This window comes from Miniopterus natalensis, chromosome 7, assembly GCF_054644295.1.
Source record: "Miniopterus natalensis isolate mMinNat1 chromosome 7, mMinNat1.hap1, whole genome shotgun sequence".
Classification (NCBI taxonomy): Eukaryota; Metazoa; Chordata; class Mammalia; order Chiroptera; family Miniopteridae; genus Miniopterus; species Miniopterus natalensis.
The window spans coordinates 60,008,095-60,033,634 of NC_142087.1; the positions used below are offsets into that span (position 1 = coordinate 60,008,095).

At 40.5% G+C, this 25,540-nt stretch overlaps 1 protein-coding gene across 2 annotated transcripts in view; it reads right to left on the reverse strand.

Annotated features, from left to right (window-relative positions):
* Positions 1 to 23,143, reverse strand: part of EPG5 (ectopic P-granules 5 autophagy tethering factor) — an 81,644-nt gene extending 58,501 nt beyond the window's left edge. For both annotated transcript variants that reach the window (XM_016225043.2, XM_016225042.2), the window contains exons 1-10: positions 23,045 to 23,143; positions 14,305 to 15,246; positions 12,802 to 13,045; positions 11,788 to 11,924; positions 10,597 to 10,704; positions 9,410 to 9,483; positions 7,403 to 7,508; positions 6,443 to 6,557; positions 5,866 to 6,016; positions 2,754 to 2,903 (exon numbers count right to left, since the gene is read on the reverse strand). In XM_016225043.2, coding sequence (XP_016080529.2) covers positions 2,754 to 2,903; positions 5,866 to 6,016; positions 6,443 to 6,557; positions 7,403 to 7,508; positions 9,410 to 9,483; positions 10,597 to 10,704; positions 11,788 to 11,924; positions 12,802 to 13,045; positions 14,305 to 15,246; positions 23,045 to 23,107 — 2,090 coding nt within the window. In that variant the 5' untranslated portion in view covers positions 23,108 to 23,143. The remainder of the gene's footprint in view (positions 1 to 2,753; positions 2,904 to 5,865; positions 6,017 to 6,442; positions 6,558 to 7,402; positions 7,509 to 9,409; positions 9,484 to 10,596; positions 10,705 to 11,787; positions 11,925 to 12,801; positions 13,046 to 14,304; positions 15,247 to 23,044) is intronic.
* Between the last annotated feature and the right edge of the window lie 2,397 nt (positions 23,144 to 25,540).

Sequence of the window (25,540 nt, forward strand, 5' to 3'; positions counted from 1 at the left end):
CTACCTCCAAGCCACTGTCCCTCCTTTGTGAAGCCCTCCTCTGATTTCTTCCTCAGCACTATTACAGAATTCCACCCACATCTGACTTTGGAATTTTCATTCCCTTTACCAGTGGTTCTCATACAGTAATGGGCAGCAGAATATCCACCTGCAGACTTTGTGGAGAATGCCGATTACAAAAGCCTGCCTACAGAGATCCTGATTTTGTAGGTTAAATTGGGGCCCAAGAATTTGTGCTTTTTAGTCACCCCAGGTGACTCAGACTCAAAGGGTCCTTAAACACAGTGAGAAATACCTCGTTACTGTAATATACGTACACACACTAGCCACCACACTTTGAGAGCAGAAATCAGGTTTTGTTCCTTTGCATAAACTAGTATGTAACCTAGTGTTATATTTTTAAATTATCTGGTACCTAAACCAGTATCTCAAAAACAATCAACACTCAATAAATGCTTATAAAAATTTTATGCTAGGGAATTTTATCTCAAAAAAATCTAAATAAAACAGGGAGACTCTCAAAACTATTGCTATATTTTGGGCAAAACTACAAATTGACCAATTAAAAATAAGCAAAGCTTATTCAGAAAAAAAGACAAAGAAGTTACATAGTATATGTCTAACTCATGTCTATGGGCCACCACCAGGCTGCTAGTGGCCCAAACCACTGCTGCCCTAGACCCTGAAAAGCAATAGCTAGGCTCCTGAACAAGAGTTAAAGACACTTCTCTAAGTTCAGGTGCGCTGGGCTTCTGTCTCATTAAACAATTATTATAACACCTCACATGGGACCTGATGTTCTTGTATAATGGATCCAAAAAAAATAAGGGGAAATTACAGAGGCTTTAAAAGTAATGTCACAAGAGAGTATATATTTCAGGCTATGAAATTCCCTTTTTGGCAGACATGCAGTGAGTCTGGCTTATGTTTTACTATATGTATTTTGGTTTTGATTTGTTTTGTTTTAGGTGGGGGATAGCTACTGTCAGAAATTTCCATTGGAATGCCAAATAAATTTAAATTTCATGGCCTTCACTATCTGATTCTCATATAATTTCTTCCCTAAAATGAATTACACTCAAGAACAATAGTTTTCAATATTTCAAAGTTTAAAACAATTATTGTATTTGTGAATTACAAAGGCAATGTCACAGCTCAGAATATGAGAGCTAGTAAATTGTTGTACACCTGAAACTAATACAAAATAATATTGAGTGTAGATAAACTGTAATTGAAAAATAAAATTTAAAGTTCTTTTCAAAAAAAAAAAAAAAAAAAGCTAGTAATTAACTATGATAAGAACTTTCCTTCTCAGCTAAGTGAGCACAAGAACCAGTGACAGGCCTGGCAGCATGGCTCAGTGGCTGAGCGTCAACCTGTGAACCAGGAGGTCACCATTCAATTCAGGGTAGGGCATATGCCCGAGTTTCGGGCTCAACCCCCATTAGGGGGCATGCAGGAGGCAGCCAATCAATGACTCTCTCATCATTGATGTTCCTATCTCTCCCTTCCTCTCTCTGAAATCAATAAAAACATATTTAATTTTAAAAAAAAGTACAGTGACAGGAGATCAGAGAGGACTTCCCCAGCAGCAGGCCAGCTTCAGTGCACAGGTGCTCCTACACTGACCCCCTGACAGAGTGCTGCACAGGTTTTGTGGCATGTCATGAGACCACCAAATTTGTGGACAATGAAGGATACATAACAACAGTAATCTAAAGATCAATTTCTAAGCCGAAGTTCTCTTTATCTTAGACCCATACCTCCTGCGTGCCTGAAAGTGAGTAAAACTTAGTCAAGGAGTCCTGATCTTTCTCTAAGGGAGCAGTTATTCTATTCTTCATCTGAAACCATAAAAGAACCACCAATAACATTTAAAAAATCCTTTCTGGTTTAAAAAGCATTTCCACATATTACTGTAGTTCATCCCTGTAACATATTCATGAGGTCAATGGAAGAGGTGGTATATTACCAACATCCCCACTTTATAAATGAAGAAAATGAGACCATGACTATTAAATGGCTTGACCAAGGTAACAGTAAATAGGAGACCAAGACTCAAACCCACTACACAACACACAATATATAAGAGGCTGAGGCTAAGGGGCCTGTGGTAGGAGTATAGACAGCTCAAAAGACAAAGGTGGGGGAGAGCTGGCAGTTTACAAGTGGAGCTGGGGGGCTGGAGGCTGGCCCTCATCTCCTAGCAGAGGGCACAATGCTATGGTAGAACAAGCTCCTACACTTGGCCGAAGCTCAGGGTACAGAAGCACTGCTGTGCCCCTGCCTCTGCCTCAAATGTCACCTAGGCTATAAGTAGCAGCAAAGACAACGTGACCAACAGACAGCATTTATACAGCCAAGACGGGACAAGAACCCATGACTACCTGTACCTTAAAACCCTAGCAGTAAGACAACTTGAACAATAAAGTCAGAAAGTCATGTGTACCATACACTGAGCACCAGGGATGGGTGTGAAATAGAAGTCATCCCTGCTCAAGGCTGCCCACAAGTCCAGGGGTGCGAAAACCAGCTGTCAGAATTGGTTATTTCAAGACTCACAGAAACTTGAAAGAGATCCTTTCAGTTAGCACTACAGATAAGGGAACTAAAGCCCATGAATTTGCCCAAGATAAGAAATAGATGAAACACACTAAGACATTACAAGAAATCTACTTCAGTCAATACTTTCATGTCCAACTTTCGCACTAGCCAAGGAGCCATTTCTCAACACTTATTATCATGCTTCTTACCTTTTGGCTTTCAGCACATGGAGGACAGCTCTCAAAAACAGCTCATCAAATTCAACCTGTAGCTTCTCCATGGAGTAGGGCTCCAGGGCCAAGCCCCGGTTGTGGCTCACATACTGTGCCCAGTGGTCACTCACATAGCCAAGGGTCATCCTGAGTATAAAGAAAGACAATACAGCATCTTCATTCATGTGCTCAGTATCAGCAGCTTTAATTATATTTGAAGCAGTAATTTATTCAACACATAGTTATTGAACACTTACTACTTTCTATGTTCTGAAGGGAATTCAATTGGGGGTTGGGGGACCCTTCCCTCATGGAGCTTACATTTAGTGTAGGGCAAAGAGACAATAAACAAAATAAAGAAAAATATGTAGTCTGTCACGTGGCTGTAAGTGACATTGAGAAAAATAAGTAGAGAATCAAGTTTCTCTGGAGTTGGTGGGAGGCGAGTTGGACGGGAGCAGGAAAGGCCTCACGAAAGAGGGACACGAGCATAAAGACAAGAAGAAGTCATAGGGACATCTAAGGGAGAGCTTCCGGGTAGAAGAAACAACCAGTGCGAAGGCTGCAAGTATGTTGGAGAAACAGCAAGGCAGCCGGTGTGCTACAGCAAAGTGAGTGAGAGGAGGACTGGCTGGAGAGAAAATCAGGAAAGTGACAGAACACCAGAGCATGAAGGGTCCTGTGGGTCCCTGTGAAGACTTGGGCTTTTACTCTAAATGAGACTGGGAGCAGTAAAGTCCTGAGCAGAGGAGTGACATGAGCAGAGAACACTGTTGCTGTGAGAGTAAGCTGGAGGCGGGGGAAGGGCAAGCAAGGGCAAAAGCAGGAAGATAAATAAGGAGGCCACTGTGACAATGGGGAGAAGTAACTCAGAATGAACTAGGGTGGCAGTAGTGAAGGTGGTGAGAAGCTGGACTCTGGAAATAGCTTGTTTTATTGATTCAAAAGTATGCACATCTTTCACACTTTAATCTCTGCTACTGGGATGTATGTTAAAACGGATGGCATGCCAGAATTTGGCAGCGTTTTTTCTTTCTCAGTGGCACACAAAATACATCTTCAGAATTGGTGGCATCTTAGATTTGATTTTTTAAAAATGTTTTGAAGGTAGAGATTGGTTGTTAAGATGGGTTGTGGGATGTAAGAGAAAAGTCAAAAATGACACCAGGTGTTTTGGCCCAAGCAACCAGAAAAATAAAGTTGCCACTGAGTGAAGCTGAGAAGGCTGTGGGGGGCGTGGTTTGAGAGGTGGGAGGAGTGTGCTTTGGGAATATTAAATTACAATGTTTGTGAGTCATCCAAGTGGAGGTGCTGAGCTGGCAGCTAGATATACAACTTATGACAGAGGTACGGGCTAGAAATATAATTCTGAGAATGGTAACAGTATTTAGATGATATTTAAAGACATGAGAATGGATGTGATCCCAAGCAGCAAGTTTAGATAAGGAGAAGAGGTCCAGGGACTGAGCCTGAAGCCTGCCAACAAGAAGCTTGGGAGGTGAGAATAACACCACCGAGGACACAGGAAATGAACAGCCTTGACTTGGAGGAGAAAGCGGCAGAAAGCGGCATCCTGGAACCAAGCAAAGAAAACATTTTAAGGAGAAAGCGACCAACTATGAGAAAGGTTGCTAGTGAACTATGTGAGAGATGTACAGCGGGTTGAAGACTTAGAACTGGCCATTGGATTAGCAGCACAAAATTCATCAATGACCTTCATTCTTCAGAGCTGCTTGGGTGTGTTGCGGGGGGCCTGACTGGAGAGTTCCAGCGAAAGTGGTGGGGAAAAATTGGAGCCAACAGATGACCTGAAGAGAGGGACCTTGGGGAAAATTATTCTACAACTGGAAGGTATGAGAAGCATCTGTGATAAAGGAAAGTAAGCAGGTGTAAAACAAAAAATGAATAAACATAATATACTACAATAATCAGCTATAAATATTTACATAGACATAATATAAGGAGTGAATACTATTCCTACAACAACAATAACAGTATCTTTTCTATAGAGTCATTACAAGAATAAAATAAGAAGGCATAGTCCTGGCACATGGTAAGCACTCAATCCTATAGCACATACGTAAGCCCAAGGACGAACTTTACCTGATTTACCAAGCAGAATCAGAAAATGAATACTAGGACTTATGATAATACGTAAATAAGCTTTTAGCTTTTAAGAAATTACAACCCTCTCTCCTCTCACCATCTCATTTTCAAAACCTGATACTGAAGGTTTTCTCTAGACCTTAAAAGTGACCCCTGGCCTTTTCAGGATATCTATAATCATTTACCTGACTTGATAAAATTGATTGATGGATACATACACATCTAAAATAAATTAATTAAAATCAATGCTGTTTTAGAAACAAATGTGGGAAGGCAAAGTTTTGTAGTTTGTTGAAGGGCTCTTTTTTTGGGGGGGGAGAAATAAAACAATATTTATACGCTGTAGGAAATGACCCAGATAGAAAAATTGATGATGCAGGAAAGATATAAAATTAATTCCATGAAAAGCAGTACCTATTCTCAAAATTTATTCATACTTGATAATAAAAACATAAACCCACTTTTTACTCAAATAAATCATATGCTTTTCCAGATCAAAAGAGTAGCCACTGATTAAGTCTTTATAATTTTCTTTAAATGATATTTAACAGGAATTAGGACAAGAATAAATAAAAGAGAAAATGAAAACAATGACACAAAGGAGCTATTGCTGATTTCCCATAGCTCAGTGGCAATCCACAGGCAAAAGCTAGGAGACAGAAGAAAACAGCCAGGGAAGAAGAAAGAGCCTGCATTTTCCTTGACCAAGTTCAGTTTCTCTGGCCAAGTTCAACCCAGCAGCTGCTTTGAGGATCTTGACTCCAAGAATAATTATCAAGCAAACCAGTCAAACTTGAGACAATTAACCAAATATTCTAACAGGAAGCATTTATATAATTTCCATCTAGTAGATGGTAAAAAAACACACAAAAAACCAATTCTTTACTTTTACGATAAACAAGACCTGAAGTAAATGCAACAATGTCCATAATCCCAATTATGCAGTATCTGTGTCTAACCAGGGTGAAAACAAATAGAAACAATGTACCAACAACACATTTACCTGATCATATAACCAATCCGCTTCACAAACTGTCTATAGCGTGCTCTATTAAAGGTTTCTAAGCCCACAGCCAGAAGTTCCACTAATGAGTTAGCAAAAGCAAAAATTTTCATCATCTCTTGAGGTCTTGTTGTTTCAGGTAAATAATCACCTAGAAGTTACAATCAGAGAAAAGAAAAAAATTATAATTATTATGGAAAAACACTGAATGATACAGGTATAGATACCTCAGTAAGGAAACAAAACCAAAACGGAAAAGAATTAGCAATCCCCATTGCTCTGGCTCCTGTTAGTATGAAATGGGAAACTTAAAGTACAAAGTTAAAACAATGTATTTAAGCAGGGCAATGTACTCCTAGTCACCCTTTTTGTATTTAAACACTAAGTAGGAAATTACAAGCACAAGAGAAAGGAAGGAAGCCTCATCAACGTGTGAGGTAATCACCTCTAGAGAGTATGGCCGGGCACAGGGGAACCTGAATCAGGAGCCTGCATAAGGTGTCAGACTTGATGCTGGGTTACTGTGTTTGAACTTGCCACTACCACATTTTACATGTGACTAAAGAAATTAGTCTACCTTTTGCCTTAAGCCCAAGAAGGTGTTGAAAGAGTTCATGAAATGGAAACTGTGATAAAAGGATAACCAAGTCATCTTCGTTAAGGAGAATCCAACCCGTCTCAGGGTCTTCATCCTAAAGGAAAAGATGCAAAAATCATGCCAACTGATTTGATTGGACCACACTGCAGTCTAGAGTTACAGCAGCTAAATTATCACAGGCCTCAATGGTACGTGTGTAGACTTCTCATGAGTCTTCATGGACTTCTCTTCCAGGACAGAGATTTATAGCATAAGTTCCACAGATGGGCTATAAATTCCCTGAAATTGCAAGTACAATTTTATATGTATCTGGGTCATGTCCATTCTTTAGTAATAGCTAATTGGACAAAAAATGTCCTTACAGATACACTAACCATGTGTATAGTAGAAAGAAAAATCAATGAGGGTTATCTTGAGAAACTGGATCATTAAATTCTCACCAAAAATACAGAACCATCTTCTACCTTTCAAATTAGAGCATCTGGGTAAGAAGTTTGTAAGAGGTAAGGCAGAACCCTGGTAAGCTCCAGCTCTTTATGACAGATTCAGATTATCTGTAGGTGAGATCTCAAGCCCAGAAAATTGTTACTACAAAAAATACAATCTTAATATAAAATCTACATAATCTGTATATATTCCCAGGTTCCAAATTCTCCCAGCCCAACAAGGAGATATTCTAGAAAAGGGTGGCAGTACAGCACACTGGATCAGAGCACAGGCTCTAGAGGCTCTGCCATTTAATAACTGTATGGTTTGGAACAAATTCCTTCATCCCTCCTATACCTCAGTTTCCTCATCTGTAAAATGGGATCACAATACTTGCCTCATGGGGTTGCTGGGAAAATTAAATGAGGTATGTGGAAAGTGCTTAGAACAATGCCTGGCACATAAGAGGAGCTCAAAACTGATTAACCAAAATACTGCAGACATGACAAGTACCTCTTCTCCTCCTTCATCTACTAGTGTCCACGACCCAGATGCAGGCCCCGAAGCGGATGGCTTCTCCTCACTGGGCTTCATGTGGCACAGGAACTCTGCTCGATTTCTAAAGGACAAGTGAAATCACTCCAATCACAAACACAGAAAGCCCACATGCATATGTTCTGGATCATCTACTCACCCTGAAGAAGAATCAGACATTGACTCAGCTTCAAATGGTTTAAATTAGTAAACAAAAAATAAGAACTGACTAAAACTCAAGGAGACCAAAATCTCACTAATTTCGGTGCAGAGACCACAACCATTCTGATTTAGCAATGATGAGAGCGGTTAACCTAGCACCACTTCTGCACACAGTGGGACCTCAATACACACGGACTGCTACAGTACCTTAACTCTAACCAGGTTTACAGAGTTTTGCCAGGGAGATGACTTTAAAAATCATGCTTTTTGGAAAAAAAAGAGATAATCTGCAGGCAATGCAGAAGCTTGTTTAGGGCAAAAAAAACCCCAAAAACATCTAAATGCAAAAACATTTTTAAGGCAAATCACATCTGTCCTTGTATCCAAGAAATGAAAGAGGAGTCAGGAAGAGTTCCTGCCAGCCATATTTTCACATGGTGTTGGCTGGATTGGTGAGTAGGTGTAGCCAGAGAAGTTTCTTCTTTGAGACCACAACCGGTTCTCAGCCCTCTGTTCCTTCCTCTCTGGCCTGACGCTGAAAATTCATCTACTCCTTCCTTTAACCAGGAACTTTCTTCCATGACCTCTAGCTCGGTAGCTCTAGAGCTGCCTCTTCAACTCAAGGAGCTCCATTCCTGAAGTTCCAAATGTCACTGGTATCTGTCATCTGTGTATCCACTTGCATATATGCCTCAATGACCTCAAATTTTCCTCCTTACAAAAGAGCTCCCCCTTCTGTCTTTACTGCCTGTCAGGGTTGCCAATACTCTCTGTCACTCAGAAGTCTATGGAGTTATATCTGAAACAATTCTTTTCCACATTTTCTTTTAGTCAACTACCTAATCCTTTCCTAGGGAGATGACCTTTAGGTTCCCCCCTTTCTCTTTCCCACTACTATTACACCAACTCAGGCTGGGAGGCAGACAAGCTTTCCAAGACTGAAAGCCAGTGGTAGTAACACTGCTCAGGGACACCTAGACATAGACTCCACCTTCTCCCGCAGTTAAGGATGTGCCCTCTTGATGCTGGGTTGGGTTCCAGAGCCAGGAGAGCCAGACGTCCATAATTGTAACCCAATTAAGCAGAAACATGCCTTCTGCCTCCAGTTGAGCCTTAACTTCCTTAAATACAACTATTATCTTTGTTCAAAAAACCCTCAATTGCCACAAAGGCCAGACCACATCAAATTTAGAGCCCTCTGTCTTAGTCTCAAGGCCTTTTCTAACCCAGCTTACCCTATTCACCTCTGTTGCCATCTCCCACACCCGGGGCCAAGCTGTCCTCTCCTGCCTGTCCCCTGCACAGCTCTCCTTACCTGTACTTCGGGCCACTGCTCACTGTTCTCTGTATTCCCCACGCAGTGCCCTCTGCTGCTCCTCTTCTACGGAAATCCACCCTGCTCTTCGAGCCCAGCACCTCTCCTTGGAGCCGCTCTGACTACTCCACTCTACTCTCTATTCTCATTACGTCAATCCTACTTCACGATTCAGCACTTAAATCTCAGAGGAATTCTTCCCTCTTTCACTAAATCTGTCCTTCTCAAAAAATAGGTCATCTTTTTTGTCTCTCTCCACAGTACCTTTCACAATAACATACAGACAGAAAAGGTAAACCCACTAAAAAGGGGACCCAAAAAGGTTAATAATTTATACATAAGCAGTTAATAGGTCACTTCGGGAAAAAGGGCATCAAACCCAAAGAAAATCTGCAAAGTTAAATTCTGGAATGCTTGACAGTTCTTTGGATATAGACAATTTAGGAAATCAATCCTTTGACAGCAAGAAGCATTTCAATTTCTACTTCAAGAAGATCTTCCACACTTACTTGACAGGAGACATTAGCAGGGCAAGGGACTGCATAAAATGAAAGACCCCTGATGGGTTATTCAAAACTTTGATCTGAAATCAGAAAAGGAAAAGGCATACTGTAGAAAACCAACCACCCAAATATCCATAATCCAACAACCCAAATATCCATATCCACAAGAATTCTGACAAAAGGAGCTGTTAAGAAAACAAAGATGGAACTGGCACCTAACCCATAAGGGCGAGAACACAGCTAATGGGTTACATGGCAGCACTGATTCAGCGGTGCTCAAAGAGCAGAGGTAGCTGAGCAGTTTACATTAATTACCTGTAACAGTATGGGTCAAAGGACAATACTGCTATTTTAATCTAAAGATAAACAAAACAAAGGAAAAAAAATCCTCCTTCTACCTAAAAAATTGTCAAACTTCACCCTGGCTGGATAGCTCAGTTGGTTAGGGCACCATCCCATTATGCCAAGGTTATGGGTTCGATCCCTGGTCAGGGCACACACAAGAAGCAACCAATGAATGCGTAAATAAGTGGAACAACAAATCAATGTTTCCTCTCTCTCTCCCCCCCTTCCTTTCTTTCTAAAATCAGTAAATAAAATTTAATTTTTTTTAAAAATTCAAACTTCTTGATACCAGAAATTCTAAAGGAAAGGCAGTGTGAGGAAGTTGAACTTGACATACATTTGGCTTCTATTCACCTGAGTGGTTGCTGTTAGTAACAAAACCACCAAAAGGCAAGCAGCAGAGAGGAAAATCTATAAGCCATATAATCCACACCTAAGTTGATTATATGAGAGTTGATCACACAGAACTGGATATATGCCAGTATTAATAAACTATGAGATGCTGGTAGTTTCTGTTTTACCTGCACCAACTGTGGTGTGAAATGGATTAATTTAGAAAGCTGTGCTGAGTATTACAGAAAAAAGTCGTAGAGAGCATTCCCACACAGAAATTCTATAGAATTAAATATTACTGAACCTACCAAACCAGACTTTTGTAATTATGGGTGGCCTAAGAACTTTCAGCATAAAAAAACTCCTACAAATATATTCTGGATGTATTTTAAGAATTTTATTTTAAATATCAATATTTTTTAACTAGCCTTTTCTTTAAAGCAATTTCTTCAGGAAAAATGTTTACCAGAATCTCCCCTCCCATATCCCTCAAAACCAGAGGATAGTCATCATACCTGAATGAAAGGAACAGCCCATTTACTGACACCAGCCGGGCATCGAAGAATATGGTTTAGAAGGAAGAGGTGATCTCCAAGACAGCCAACTCGTTGTAACACTGATACCTGAACAACAAATGACATATAGTTTCACTATCTGAAAAAGAAGAATGTATCTAAGGATCTAGTGAAATCACTTATCCAATGTTTAAAGACACGTGCTCTTTCAAAAGATTAACCTGACAGAAGATATATTACTATTGTGTTTCTACCACAGAGGCACACAGGGGCCTATGAATCTATGAGTACTATGATAAAAATATCTTCAATAGTTTCTCTGCAAACATTTTACATGTGGCAGATTACAAATCACTAACAATCCTGGCCATTTGTGAACAGATAGAAGTCAAGTCGTTTAATCTATTCTCTGTCTGTAAGTTTCTCAAAGCCAAATAAGGTTGTTTGGAACCTAACCCCATATTTAAGAACTCTGGTATGAACCTAAAAAAAGGCACCCAAGGCAGCTCCATTAAGAAACATAACCAAGCCCAGCCGGGCATGGCTCAGTGGTTGAGCATTGATCTAGGATCCAGGAGATCAAGGTTTGATTCCCAGTCAGGGCACATGCCCAGGCTGCGGGCAGCCGATCAATGATGACTCTCTCATCATTGATGTTTCTATCTCTCTCTCCCTCTTCCTTTCTCTCTCTGAAATCAATAAAGATATATTAAAAAACAACAACAAAGAGAAACATAACCAAAAGACAAATAACCATCCCTGTAACACACCTAACATCTTTCCTACGTTTTTCTAATCTTTCTTTTTTCTTTAAAATTTTTTAAAGTATGACTAAGTGCAACATCAAATATAAAATGATAAAAAGAAATATGGAAAATTTTTAGATCAGATACTGATATTCTAAACACGAATCTAGTCTTAAATTTAGCAGGTTTCAACATATTTCCGTTTCTTTCTAAGTTGACACCAAAAATCACTTAACATAGTTTATCAGAGAGAAAAGCACTTTGTGTTTAATAATGCACTAGGTAAGTATGATTTAACCCTGTGTCATGATCAAAGACAATGTCACTAACAAATGAAATGAATTAGCTAAAGAAACTGTCGGAGAAAAACTATAACGAAAGAAGATATAATTAAGTGATCAGGGAAATGAAAGAAAAACTACTGTGTCTATTTCTAGTTCCTTACCAGCTTTCTCAGCCAGAGAAGAATGTCGTCATGGAACTGAGTATCTTCATTAACTCTCCTGGTGAACATGAATAAGACACTAATGCACTCCTTCAATTGACACAGATCAGAAGGAATGCTTTCTGCCTGTTTAGAAGCTATAAATTAAAGAGAATTAAGTGAATCCCACATAAATGGTGTTTGGAGGGGGGAAATATTTATTATCTGCACTTTAAAAAAGAAATCTTTGAAATATTTACTTTAGATAAAAATCCAAGAAAGGTGCATCAAAAATATTTTAATTTATACTAAATATGTAAACCAAAAAAGTATTTAACTTTGTGAAGTATTTCAAAGCAAGGGAAAATTAACTTCATTAAAATTTATTTTTTATTTAAAATCAGCAGATCTCTGGCCCAGCCCCAGCTCTTAGATTAGTTATGAAAATAATGGGGGGAGGAGGGGATTTTTTACTCTAAACAATTCTAATATCCCTCCCAGATATAAAAAGTGCATGATTCAAGTAACATAATTAATACCTTACACACAATACAGCAAAGCTTAATTCTTAAAACCCAAAATAAGATGAAAATTTCACAACATTAGATCCTCTGATGAAAATTAAATACAATAAAAACAGACCAACAAACTGGACAAGCAAAAATAAAGTGCAAGAGACAGAGGATGAAAAAGTATTCTGATTATTAGTTCTACAATCAAAAAACCTATTTGGACCTGACTTGGTAACAAGCACATAAATTAGGATGATAAGGGATGTTAAGGATAAAGAGCGAGCTTTCTGGCTTCCTAGAGAAGCAGGGGACGACAGCCATGGGGAAGGTAGACCTCACACTGCTCCCTAAAAATGTTAGGAAGGCAGATAGCAATCCTGTGTTGGAGGCAAGGTAAAACCACAAGCACAAATGGTACCTTGTAATACACAGGTGCATAATCAATTCAACCAGATCGTACCCCTCAATTCTTTTTTTGCATTTCAGACTACCAGAAAGACTGACACTTTCATTACTTACACACCTTGGCCTTGCTGATGAATTGTTAAAGATCTCAACACAGCTGAGCTATTAAGTAATGCATAGATGTAAGATTCCACTTGCAACCTTGAGAGCACAGAAGTGTAAGAGTGCAGGGCCAGGGTCTGGTGGAGGTGCTCAGATTTGGCATCAAATAGCTTCTTTAGCTCCCCCAGTGCATTTTCATTCATCTCTACTCTTTGGTAGCGATGATAGCCTGAAACTTTCACTTGATCTGCGCAGATACCCTAGCAGTGGACAAAATGGTAAAATATAAAGCCAGTTACTCTTTAGACTTCAAATAATCAGGCAGCAGGTATATGATGCATAGGCTTCAGTACCATCTTCAACATGCTTATAAATCACAGCAAGGAGGCAATAATACCACATAGAGAATAATAAAGTGTAAAATCAGGTGCCAAGGAGTATAGTGCTGAGTATGATGCCAATCACTAATGCATCACAAGTTCAGAGAAGAGAAACCTAACAAGTAGGTAGGGAAAGGTACAAGTAAATAATAGAGCTTGTTCCTAAGACTTCATTGATTGATGATCTCACCTTCTACTTTACAAACTCACTGAGGTCAATGTGATATCCCCCTCAACTGCAAGGGAGCTCAAAATATCTCTGTACTTATCCTCATCATTCTTTGTGATTCTGCTCAAAAGAAACTTCTCTCCTTTCCAATACCAGCACTGCCAGTTGTGTTCTTGATTCTAACCCAGTATCCCCAAATATTTCCCTCTCCACAGACTCCCTCCTATCTACAGAGATACATGGGTATCCCAATGAGTGAGGATTAGGGGTGAGGGGAAATCACTTGTTTCCCCCTGATATCTCCTCCAGCTTCCCTTCAATGTCAAGCTTATCAAGAGTGGCCTTCTCTTCCCTGCCATCCCTTCCAAGCCACTATGAAATGGCTTTCCTGGTGGTCACCTTGGTCTCCATAGGGACACACTTAACTGCCTTCCCTGTGTCTTCATCTCTTAACTTTGTTCCATGAATCATCCTCTCCTCGATACTCTCTGCCCATTGAATGTTCTTGCCATTATGCCCAAGGTCACAAACTAAAATGTCCATGGGCTGAATCTGGCTTGGAGACATGACTTGCTTGGCCTCTACTGTGTGTGTGTGCATGTGTGTGTGTGTGTGATCAGTTGCCAACATTTACAATTCAAGATCCCTCACATCTGGAAAATTGTAAGATGTGGCAATGCTGGATCAACACAACCTCACAGCAATAACCAGCTAGGACTCAAGAGCAGCGGCCCCTGTTGGACCAGACATGAGTTTACTCAGTGACCACAGTCCCACTCAGCCTGCTTCATGTCTTCAGTCACCTGCATGGGCCCTGCAGGCGCCTGACTTTACGATTCCTGCACTGTACTACTCTGAGCTAAGGCAGGGTCAGTGTGGCTATAAGGAGCAGACTCCACACCTAGACGGCATCACAGCAACAGCAGTTCCCCAGGCTCCTGAAAAGCTCTACGAACACTAGTCAAAATACCTGTACAGACAACTGTTCCTCCTTAAAGTGCCACAGTCGATTTCTAGCATTTTGGCAATCGGACATCAGAGCAAGCAGCTCGGCCTCAGCCAGCAGCAGCTGCTTCCTGCACCGTGAATAGTTCAAAAGCAGCTCATAAAACTCATGCCTGTCCTGACACGCCGTGCTGCCAAATTCTTCCAAACAGGATTCGACGTTCTCCAGCCACGAAGCAGGCTCAAAGATCCTTAGCTGTTCTTTAGTAAATGGTACTGCTTCTGGTTGCAGCGGGAGCTCCGGGTAGAGTCGCTCACTGCGAAGCCCGGGTTTCACTGCCACCAAAGCTGGTACTTCAGCAATTTCAGCTGGCAACTGGGGATACAGCTTTTTCACTCTAAGTGGCTGAAAAATGTCCCTGGCCCCACAAGAACTCTGCAAGCTAACATTTTGTAGCCCCTCTGATGAAAGCCCCAAAGCTTGCTCCTCTTCTTTACTACGCTGAGTTTCTCTGACATGTACATTTTCCATTTCCTGGGGAGTATAAGAAAAACTAGAGTGCAGTGTGCTTTCAGAAGGTCCATGTTGTACCAATTTACATTCCTCTACTTCTGTAAAGTTCTTGGGAGTTTCTACTTTGGTTCCAACACTGTCTCCAGGGTCAACCTTCAGCTTGGCTGCATCACCCCCGACACAGGCTCCGACCTCCTCTCCTTCTTTTAGGGTCTCTGAGTTACATGTCAGGGACCCTTCAGTATTTATAGTTAAGGAGGTGAGTTGTATATCAAACATCTCACTCTCATTTTGTCCACAGGCATCATTCTGGAGCTTGGAATCAGTTAACACCTTCGGTTGGTCTCCTCTAAATTCACAAGCTGGAATAGGGATTTCCAGCTCTCCAGAGGTTTTTGGAAGGGAGACTTCATCAGACTCTTCCCTCTGAAGAATTTCATATTTCTTCTTTTCCTAAAAACAAGATTTACACTATGAAATGACTTACAATAGTAACCAATGCTTTCAACATGAGGAATTTTAAAAATGTATATAAAATCTAAATTTTCTCATTCTAACCTGCCTTTTTTTTTTTTTGGCAGAAATTAACATGCTGATAAGAAAACACAATGGACCCAGAACAGACAGAACAACCTTGAAAAAGAAGAACAAAGTTAGAAAACTCACAATTTTCTATTATTTTTTTGCAGTTTTAAAACCTACTACAATCATATTACTACAGTGTTGTTCTAACACATGAGTAGGCAAATAGATCAACAGAACAAAATTGAGAATCCAGAAATAAGCCCTTTCTTTTAAGGTCAATTGATTTTCAACAAGAGTGGCAAGACAATTTAATGGGGAAAAATGGTACTGAACAACATATATCCAAAGAATGAAACTGAACCCCTACCTGCTGGCATATACAAAATTGACTCAAAAAAGATCATACACTTAATGTAAGAGATAAAACTCTTAAAACAAAGGAGTAAGTTCTTCATGACCTTGGGCTATGCAAAGCCTTCTTAAGACATGATATAAAAAGTACAAGTGACAAAAACAATAAAGGTAGATAAACTGAACTTTATAAAAATTTTAAAATTTTGTGCTGAAAATGAAACTATGAGGAAAGTGAAAAAAAACAACCCCACAAAATGGGGGGAACAATTTTACAAACCAGTGATCTTATAAGGGGCATATATTCAGAATGAAAAAATAATTTTTTTAAAAAAAGAAATAGTCAAAATGCTAAGCCATATCACCAAACCAAGACTAAAAAACCTAAGTGCAGTTTCAATCTCCCCCAGGAGTAGAATTTCAAACAAATCAGTCTGGAATTTCCTCATCAATACAGTGAGACAATCTGCCTAAGATCCCCGTCTTGCCCTGGCCAGTGTGGCTCACTTGATTGGATATCGTCCAATACCGCAAAAAGGTTGCCCGTCAATTCCTGGTCAGGGCACATGCCCAGGTTGCAGGCTCGATCCCAGGTAGGGGGTGTGCAGGAAGCAGCCAATCGGTGTTTCACTCTCACATTGATGTTTCTCTCTCTCTCCCTTCCTCTCTAAAAATCAATTAAAATAAAACAACAACCCAGTCTTCCCCTAAGCGACAGTGTCCTTGCCTAAAATAATCCACTCTTTTTAAAGTTGATTTTAGAGAGAAGAAGGGAAGGGGTGGGGGGAAAGAGAGAGAAACATCAATCAGTTGCCTCACACATGCACCCCAACCTGGGATTGAACCTGAAGCCTAGTCATATGCCCTGATTGGGAATCAAACCCGCCACCTTTTGGTGTACGGGATAAAGTTCCAACCAACTGAGCCATACCAGCCAGGACTGAAATAATCCACTCTTAATTTAGTCCCACCCTCCTTCTGCCTATAAAACCTTCCATTTTGTTCAACGCCTCAGAGGGCCTTTCTAAATTGCTAGATGGGATGCTGCCCAATTCAGGAATCACTTAATAAAGCCTATTAGATCTTCAAGTTTACCTGTTAAATTTCTTTAACAGAACTCTTTGAATTCAATAATAAAGAGATAACTAAATCAATTTAAAAACAGGCAAAGGAACTGAATACTTTTCTTTAAAGAAGATATACAAACAAATGACACATATAACAAGATGCTCAACATCATTAGCCATTAGAGAAATGCAAACCAAAACCACAAAGAGATACCACTAGGATGACCATTTAAAGTCAGATAATAAGTAGTGGCAAGGATGCAGAGCAATTAGGACCCTCATACACTGCTATAGGGAATGTAACAAGATGAAGCCACTATGCAAAACAGCTTGACAGTTCCTAACTGTGGTGAAAGTTGCACACCCCTGTGATCACACTAAAAACCACTGAATTATACACTTTAAATAGGTGAATTGTATAGTGTATGAATTACAGCTCAATAAAGCTGTTAAAAAAAATGAGAGATTTTAAGAACTTAATGAGAAAGAAAAGCAAGTAGAGACTGGAATGGAGAATAGAGGAGAACAAATTTTAGTTTCCTTTTCTGAAACTCTAAGAGACCTCTGGGATGCTAACTGCTAACTAGAAGACAGGCAGCTGGAAGCAAGCACATGATGGGCCACATGACCAAGGGCACAACAAACAACCATACCTCCTCCAAGCCACAGGCCACCCCATTTCCTCTCCAGCCTGTCCCTCATGCAGTTTTTAACCTCCTTGTGTCCCCTCTTGCCCCACTCTGACTCCAGCCTACCCTTCCTCTCTCCCCACTGCAGGACTGACCTTGCCATTTCAAATTCTCCCCCTCTCTAAATGATATGAAGTCTCCAGCTGCTACTCCCAAACTTGCTGCCCACTTCCATTAGATCTACCTTGCAGGGAATAACCGTGACCATAACAGCAAGGGATAATGTGGTTAGATAATCTATTAAAGAATTTTTTAAAGCTTCTAGTCCCTCTAGGGAAGAAAACAGAAGCCTTTAAATTTTATTTCCCCTGTGGGAAGAACTCAATGCTTCTCATGGTTTCAAAAGTGGAACCAAAAGAAAACTCTCTACCTGTGCAGATAGGAAAGTTAGGTCCAAAAAGGAATTAACATAGAGTTGCCCCAGGAAAGAAGGTGGGAGAAAACAAGACAGAAGCTGGAGGTATGATCGGAAGAATGGACTAGGAGATCTGGGAAGAACAGAGGGAGGGAAGGATGGACAATGGTTACCTTCATATAAAGTAATAGTGTTGCCTTCATAACTAGCCAGCTAGTATTAAAATAGAAAGAGAGCAAAGGGAAGGCCAGACATTACAAGCACAGTCATCTGGGCAGCTTCACCAGGAAGCTGTAGTTTCACACTTCCCAGGGAACCACAAGTCCATTCCCTACAAATCACTGGGGAAGGGGATAATGGATGCATGTGCAGTGAAATCAGGTAAGGTAGAGAAGGTGCCTGTCAGTCTAGCCTGGGAAACAAAGCTAATTGGCTAGGAGGTGGAGACACTGCAAGCTCTCGAAATCTTGGAAGGGTAAAATCCCCCAGACAAAGGAATTCTCTCATGTTCTGCTTGAGCTCCTATTTCTCTCCTGTTCCATGACCCACGCTGCTAGCCTGCCATGTGGCCCTAGAAGCCACATGGCCAATAGCCAAGCTAACCCCACACAATGGACTGCAGCTGAAAACATAAGCTAAGCTAGCCAGATGCTGGATGGAACTGTGCTTCAATGTGGAAAGGAGGCTCTGGGCAGTGGCTTTGATCTTAGCCTTGCTGAAGACAAAATGGAACTTTTGGGGGCAGGACACAGGGAGATGAGACCTTGGAAACCCAGGGTTTTAATTCCACAGAAATAATGCTTTCCACGATACTTCATCCTCCCATGGGGACCTCAGGAAATTCTTGTTTCCAGAGTACCCCAAATATCCCACTTCTACCAGCAACAGGTGGGGGACATGGAGGATACCCCACCAATAACAGCAGGACACACAACTGTTTGAGCAGGTGGCAAAGGCCTCCTCACAAATCCCTGGGTAGGGACAGGACTTCTGGTGTATACAAAGAGGGGGTTTTATGCAATCATCTATTACCAATGCCATAGTATCATAAGCTGTGGCAACCTCCCTGTGGCTCACTTTACTTCTCTAAAGCACAGAATAGGGGAGCGGGTCCTGAGTGTCTTCAAGCCTCCAGCCTCTGCCCCACCACCAATTCATCCCAAACATCATTATAAGATTGGTCTTCCTAAAACACTGCTCTGAACAACACAAAACAGTATTGGCTCTCCACTTAATGAAAGACTAATTCTTAATTCTGGCATTCAGTGCCTTTGTTAACTTAGTTATGATCCAGTACCAAGGCAAAATCTTCAACCACACCAACCCTTGCTTTACTCTGAACTCCAGCAATAAGCACTTGTCATGCAGTCCTGGTCACATGCTACCACATACTGTTACTTATCTTTATGTTCTGTACCCACAACCCCCCAAAAATAAACCACAAGTATCTCTGAGGTAGGAAAATTAAAATAGCGAACAAAGTACTAAAGCTCTACCCTTCCCCTTTCTACGTCTTGGCTGAAACATCAAAGATGCACCTTCACTGACCACCTGTGCTGCTGCTTCCATCTCCCCAATTTCCTATAATTGGGAGAACCAAAAAGAAATTCCTATCTGGAGAGGAGAAACAAGGACGAGCCCACCAACTTCAGAAGCATAGGATGAGCCTATCCTTCCCACTTTGCCGGTTTAATAAAAACCTCCCACCCAGACCCCATCAGGTACATCTTGTTCTCCGAGGTCGCTGGCTCTCACTTCTTGTGTGTACTGTGCTTTGCTAAATCTTTTTGTCACACTCTTGAATTCCTTCTTGCTGTGTGACAAGGACCTAGATCAGCTTGAGGCCTCCCTTAGCCTCCCCAGGAACTGCCGGACATCCTATTGAGGCCAGGTAGACATCTTATGCCCGTTTGGATCTGATCTGCCTTTGATTTTGACACTGTGTTCAATAAATGTTTCTTGAGACAATAGTGATGATGACCTATAACTCTCAAAAATTGAGTATTAACTACATGCTGAACTCTGTCATAGGTACAGGAATCACAATATTAAGAAATTATTGAATTATTCAACAACTATTTATACTTACTATGTGCTCTGGCACTTCTAGAAATTTGTTTTACCCCAGCTGTTCCCTCTGCCTAGAACATTCTCCCCCAATATTTACAGAACTAACTCCTTCATCTCTTTCATGTCTTCATGTAAATGTCACCTTCACTAAGGATCACCTTGACAACCTATTTAAAATTTCAACCCTTCCTAGTATCTCACCAGTACTCCCTAACTCCTTTTCTTGTTCTTTTCCTTTTTTCTGTAACACCATCTTCTAACATGATATTATTTATTTATTTTTATAGGGTTTTTTGTTTGTTTTCTCCCTCTAGAAGGTAAGCTCCATTAAGGCCAGGTTCTTTGCTTTTTTCCTCTATCATTCCCAAATGTCTAGAACAGTTTCTGGGACATAGTAGGAGGAGGTGATCAATGAGTGTTTCTTCAACAAATGAATGAATCTTAGGAGGCACGAAAGGAGCTACATAATAATATACAGCATCCCCCAACTTCACTCCTATAACCACTGACAAGAGGGAGGGACTAAGAGGTACAAATCACCTAAGCTGAAGAGCAACAAGGGAAAGGGGTTAAAAGTCTTTCTGTTATCAGCTTTCTGGGCCACATCTCACTCTGTCCTTAGCAATTACCATATACTCTCACTATTAATGAATTGTTGGCATTCAGAATTTAAAATTAACTATAAAATACTTTCCATAATTATAAAATACACTGCTTCTACAAAGTAAATTCAATCTAAAAATCTACTGTTCTTACCCCATAATCTACCAAGATTAATAAAGTCAGGGTCTTCTGAGGTGCGGGATACATTTAGCAGAAAATGATTTTTTTTAAATGAAAATATCAGGACTAACTCTTAGGTATCAGGTGATAACCACAACCTAACAATATGAGGTCATCTACCAGATGATTAACAATGAAGAATGTAGGTCAGCTGCTGGGTAAAATCCAGAAGCCGCTCAAACTATTCAAAGACAATAACACATGACACTACTCACTTCCTGAACTGAGCCTTGGAACTACTTTATGACTCTGTAAATAGTTGCCAAATTATACTACAGATGGCAAAGGTTTCATTACTGTAGGACTTTATGATCAATATCAAACCATAACCAGCACTAAGAAATGAATCTATTTACTCTAAAAGAATTCATTTTCTAGACTGACAAGTATGAGGGCCTTACAGGTATTGTGGACTTTTTCCATTTGTTTTCTCATACTACTCAGGAAATCTACCAGAGTAAATTCTTCTGAGTGACAAACCTTGGAAATATTATTCAATACTGATATTTATTACTTCATCCAACAAATATTACCAAGGGCCTACAAGGGCTGTGGTACTGATGGATTGGGGGGGGGGGGGGTGCACGTGACACTGATCTGAGGCTGAGGAGAAAAAAAGAAGCCAGATCATTGAGGGCCCTGAGTCCATGCTAAGGACTTTACAGACTCTAGCCTCTGGGCTATGGGAAACTTTTGAAAGGTTTTGAGGAGGAGTGTAATCAGTTTTTTAAAATATCAATCCAGCCTTAGATTAGAGAATGGGCAGCAAGAATGAACTTGGAGAGGCCAGCTTAGCAAAAAAAACAACAACACAACTTCCTTGGAGGTTGGTAGTGGTAATTAGGATGGAGAGAAATGGGCAGAATCAAGAGAATATTTTAAAAATACAATTGGTAAGACTTAGTGACTGATTATATTTGGAATGTGAGATAAAGTATATGTCAAGGATTTCTGGTTTGACCAAATTCCTCTAGAATGAAGGATTCTTCATAAATTTTAACAGATAAAAAATAAATTAACATATCCTTTTGTAGGAAAGTTGCCTGAAATGTATCAAGAAAATGAACAATTGGTTTTTCATGATGGATTTAAAAGTTTAAGATTTTAAATTTATTTTAGAAACTGTTCTAAATTGAGAATCCTCTTAACTGACTATTTTAGAATATTTATTTGAAAAAAAAATAGATTAAGAATTAATTAAGATTCTGTTCTCTACAGACTGATGTTTACACGTTAAGCACTACTATATTCTAGGTTCAGGGACCTTATGCAAGGCTGACCAGTGGCTTTTTTCTTCCTCCTCTGTTTTGATAGTTCTTGCCTAATTAAATGCAAAAGTATTTCTCTTTAAAATGTTCCTGAAATTAGGTAGCAAAATGGCTTTCTTCCCAAACAGTTAACTCCTCACAGACCTGGGTACACGAATGCGCATTAACTCCACTAGAGCCTTTTTAACGGGCATCGTAATGAAAGAGATTCACTTAAGTCACTTACAACTTATTAAATATAGTACCTTGAAACACTAGTATCCTGTTCAAGCCTTGTTCTCATGAGAAAATCAGATTCTGGTCTCATTTTTAAGTTACGCCTGCTCTGGAACATCATTCATTTGTAGACATGGAGATTTCCTGTACTTGTAATACCATCCTCATAATTTCCTTAACGTAAATTCAGTTTTTCAGGTAAGCCAAAATTATCTAGGTTCAGCCATCCAGAGGTAGCATTTAATCTGTTCACTGTAAAATAAATGTCATTTCAGAAAATATATAGTAACAAAATGCAAACTCAGACTACACCTAAAAACAAATCAACCTAAAAACACACCAATACCACACGTCAGTCTAATCCGTCCCTACGGTGTGAGTCTCGCCGTGGCTTAACTTCTGGACATCCGTGCCTTCGTCTTAAACAACCAGGATAGTGAGAAATAACTAGCACCACCACCACTACCACCATCACCTTGAGTTTTAAGAGTGAAGAGGCCGATCACTACAGTCTACTTTCTGTTTGTCGCCATCCATAAAGCTCTCCGCGTGGAGGAGAGGTTCCTTCCCTCTTTAGGCTCCAGGGAGACTGAAAATGTTCCCAAGTTATAAAGAAAAGAGAAAGAGTCAAAGATGAGGCTGGGACGAGTAAAGCTGCTTCGTGGCAGGAATCCAGACCCAGGTGAGGAAAGCCAAGAAGGGAAGAGCCCGGCGAGGTCTGGCAGCGGAATGTGGAGGAGGAACAGAGGACCAGGATGGAGTCAATAGGTGGTGGAATCCAACATGGGGAAATGTGGGCAGAAGAAGCGGAGGGCGCAGGGGATGGGTGCAGTTGGCCGAAGAGGCCCAAGAGAGGAAAAGGCAGCCAGAGAGCACCCGCCAAGGCCTCGAAGGGTCGGGGAGGGCGGGGACAAGGGGTATCCTCACCTTGGTTTTAGTCCGGCTGGCCTTGGCCTTGGCCCGGCGTGTGGGTCTCAAGGCCTCAGCCATAGACCCCAAGGCATCGGCGTCGCCGTTTGTTTTTGTCAACCCCCAGCGCTTCCCACAACCTGCGCAGTCCCGCCCCCAGGATGTCACATGATCAAGTCACCACCACTCCTGGAGAAGGGGCGGCAACTCGGAGCCTCTACGGGCTGCAGCATAGGACAAACTACTCCGGGACTCCCTTTCGCTGGAGGAGGATGGCCCCGCCCCCTGTGGTCAGGCCCCGCCCCCTTGCCGGGGTGCTCGCGGCCCCCAGGCTCCGCCAGGCTCGCCAATTCCCCTGGGTTGTATTGGGCAGAGCGGAGGGGCGGGGCACGAATGGCTCCGCTGGCTGGTCGCGTAGGGTTCCCGACTCTGCTGAGCCGCACTCAGTTCGGACCCCGGGTGGCTCGCACATCTCAACCACTTCGGCTGAAAGAAGTCGGGCGAGAGGTGCTTGTCAATCTTGTTTTGATAACCAGATCCAGGTAGCCTTGCGCTCCAAGAAACAGCCTTGATGTCCATCGAGATGTACACTTCAGTTTCCTCTTTTGTAGAGCATGATGGTGCTTGCCTTTTCGGGTGTAATGGGGGTTCAGTGGGCTAATCGTGAAAGGTGCTTGGTAGTGGCAAGCATGTCAATAAATAGTAGTTATTATCATTACTGTACAAATTCCCAGGCGGGAAAGAGACATCTGTCCCAAAGAAGGCAGAGGAAGAAAGCAATGAGACAAGACCCATAAACATATTCTTAGCAGATTTTACACACTTTCTTCATTGAAAAATTTCAAATGTGGAAAACTTGGCCACATCTCCCTTTTCCAGCTCTACAATTTCTTTTTTCCAAAGCCCTTAGTTACTCTTAAAATACTAAATAATTTGCTTAAATGTTTGTGTCTGTCAATACGGGTGGAATATAAAATCTTCAAGGGCAGTGTTCTGTGTTTTGTTCCTTGAGGCCTCCCAAGGGCCGCTAGAAAACTGGTGAGCACATAGTAGATGCTCAGTTAATATTTGATGGCTCAAATGAATGAATGTGAGTTGTTTTGTCTGGTGTGGGATAAGATAGTGTGTATAGGAGGAAAAAGAAAAAAACAAAACTATGAACCCCCACTGACAGCATACCCTAGAATGAAAAATCTAGGAATATAGCATGAGAAATGGAAAGGACTTCAGAGATGCAACCTGCACAGTGTCTTGTTGAAGAGCTAATTAAACATGTAAAATACAGTTTTATGTATTTTGATCCCAAATCTTTAACAACAAAAAAGTTATCAAGCTACTAAGAATATACATGCACATTTTATACACCCGGGGGGGGGGGACATATAAGTGTATATAAAATTATCACAGGCAAGACCTGCCCAATATTTACAAAATCTTTATTCCACCATATGATCTACAAATTTTGCTGGTATTTCTTCCAGTCTAGAAAACTCTCTCTGGCCTCTGCCAATTCAAATCCTTTTGGCCTTCAAAGTTCTCTAAGTGCCAGTCACTACTTGACAAAACAGAACTGGCCCTACCATCACTCCCAATGCTTTACAGCTTAGTTGGGAAGCTGACACAGTGTATAGATAAATTGCAATAACTATATCACAACCTATGGGGGAAAGCAAACATATTTTGTATTTATAAACTGAATTTGTTAGACCTTAGTAGAATAGTATAAGAAGTGATGTTTATTGGTCAGTTCAGGCAATAGAAGAAATCAAAATATATTTTATACTGAAGTTTAAATGTTTGAAGGAACTTAAGTCATAAATGGGACTGATCGTTTAACAAAGTTTGGTCTGTTGAATTTGAGTTGGCCAAATGTTAAAGTTCCCCCTTAAACGAAGATATTTAAATGTATTAAATTTATAAATAGAATGTTAAGATTTATAAAGATAACTTGAAGACTTAAGAAAAACTAAATTTTAAAATGTGTATGACTTGAATACATTGAAGATTAATTTTTAAATAATTAATTTAAAAGGTTAGTCTAAAAAAAAACAAATAATGATAAATGTATTTTCTATATGTAAATGCTTTCTGCAGTCACTCTAAAAAAATCACTTTGACAGCAAGCAGGGTTAATCACTGGCCTAATTAGCAGTGAGGGCTTTGCTACTACTGAGTTCTGGATGGCAATAAACACCATTTCCTGAGCTCTATTAGCCAGAAACTGTTCTGAGTACTTTTCACATAATAACTCATTTGATTCTCATAACAACACTACAAAGTCAATCATTTTATTGTTCTCATTTTATAGGCAGGGACTAAGGCTCAGAGAGGTTGAATTATTTGCCTAAGGTCATGCAGCTAGTAAATGGTGGAGCTGGGATTTGAACCAATGTAATTGTACAGTATAAATGGACTTTTGAGAGAGGAAGCCAGGCTTGGTCAACCCATGTTTACAATACCATATACATATACACTGAGGCCAAGATGACTATCAGAAATATTTTATTTAAAAGA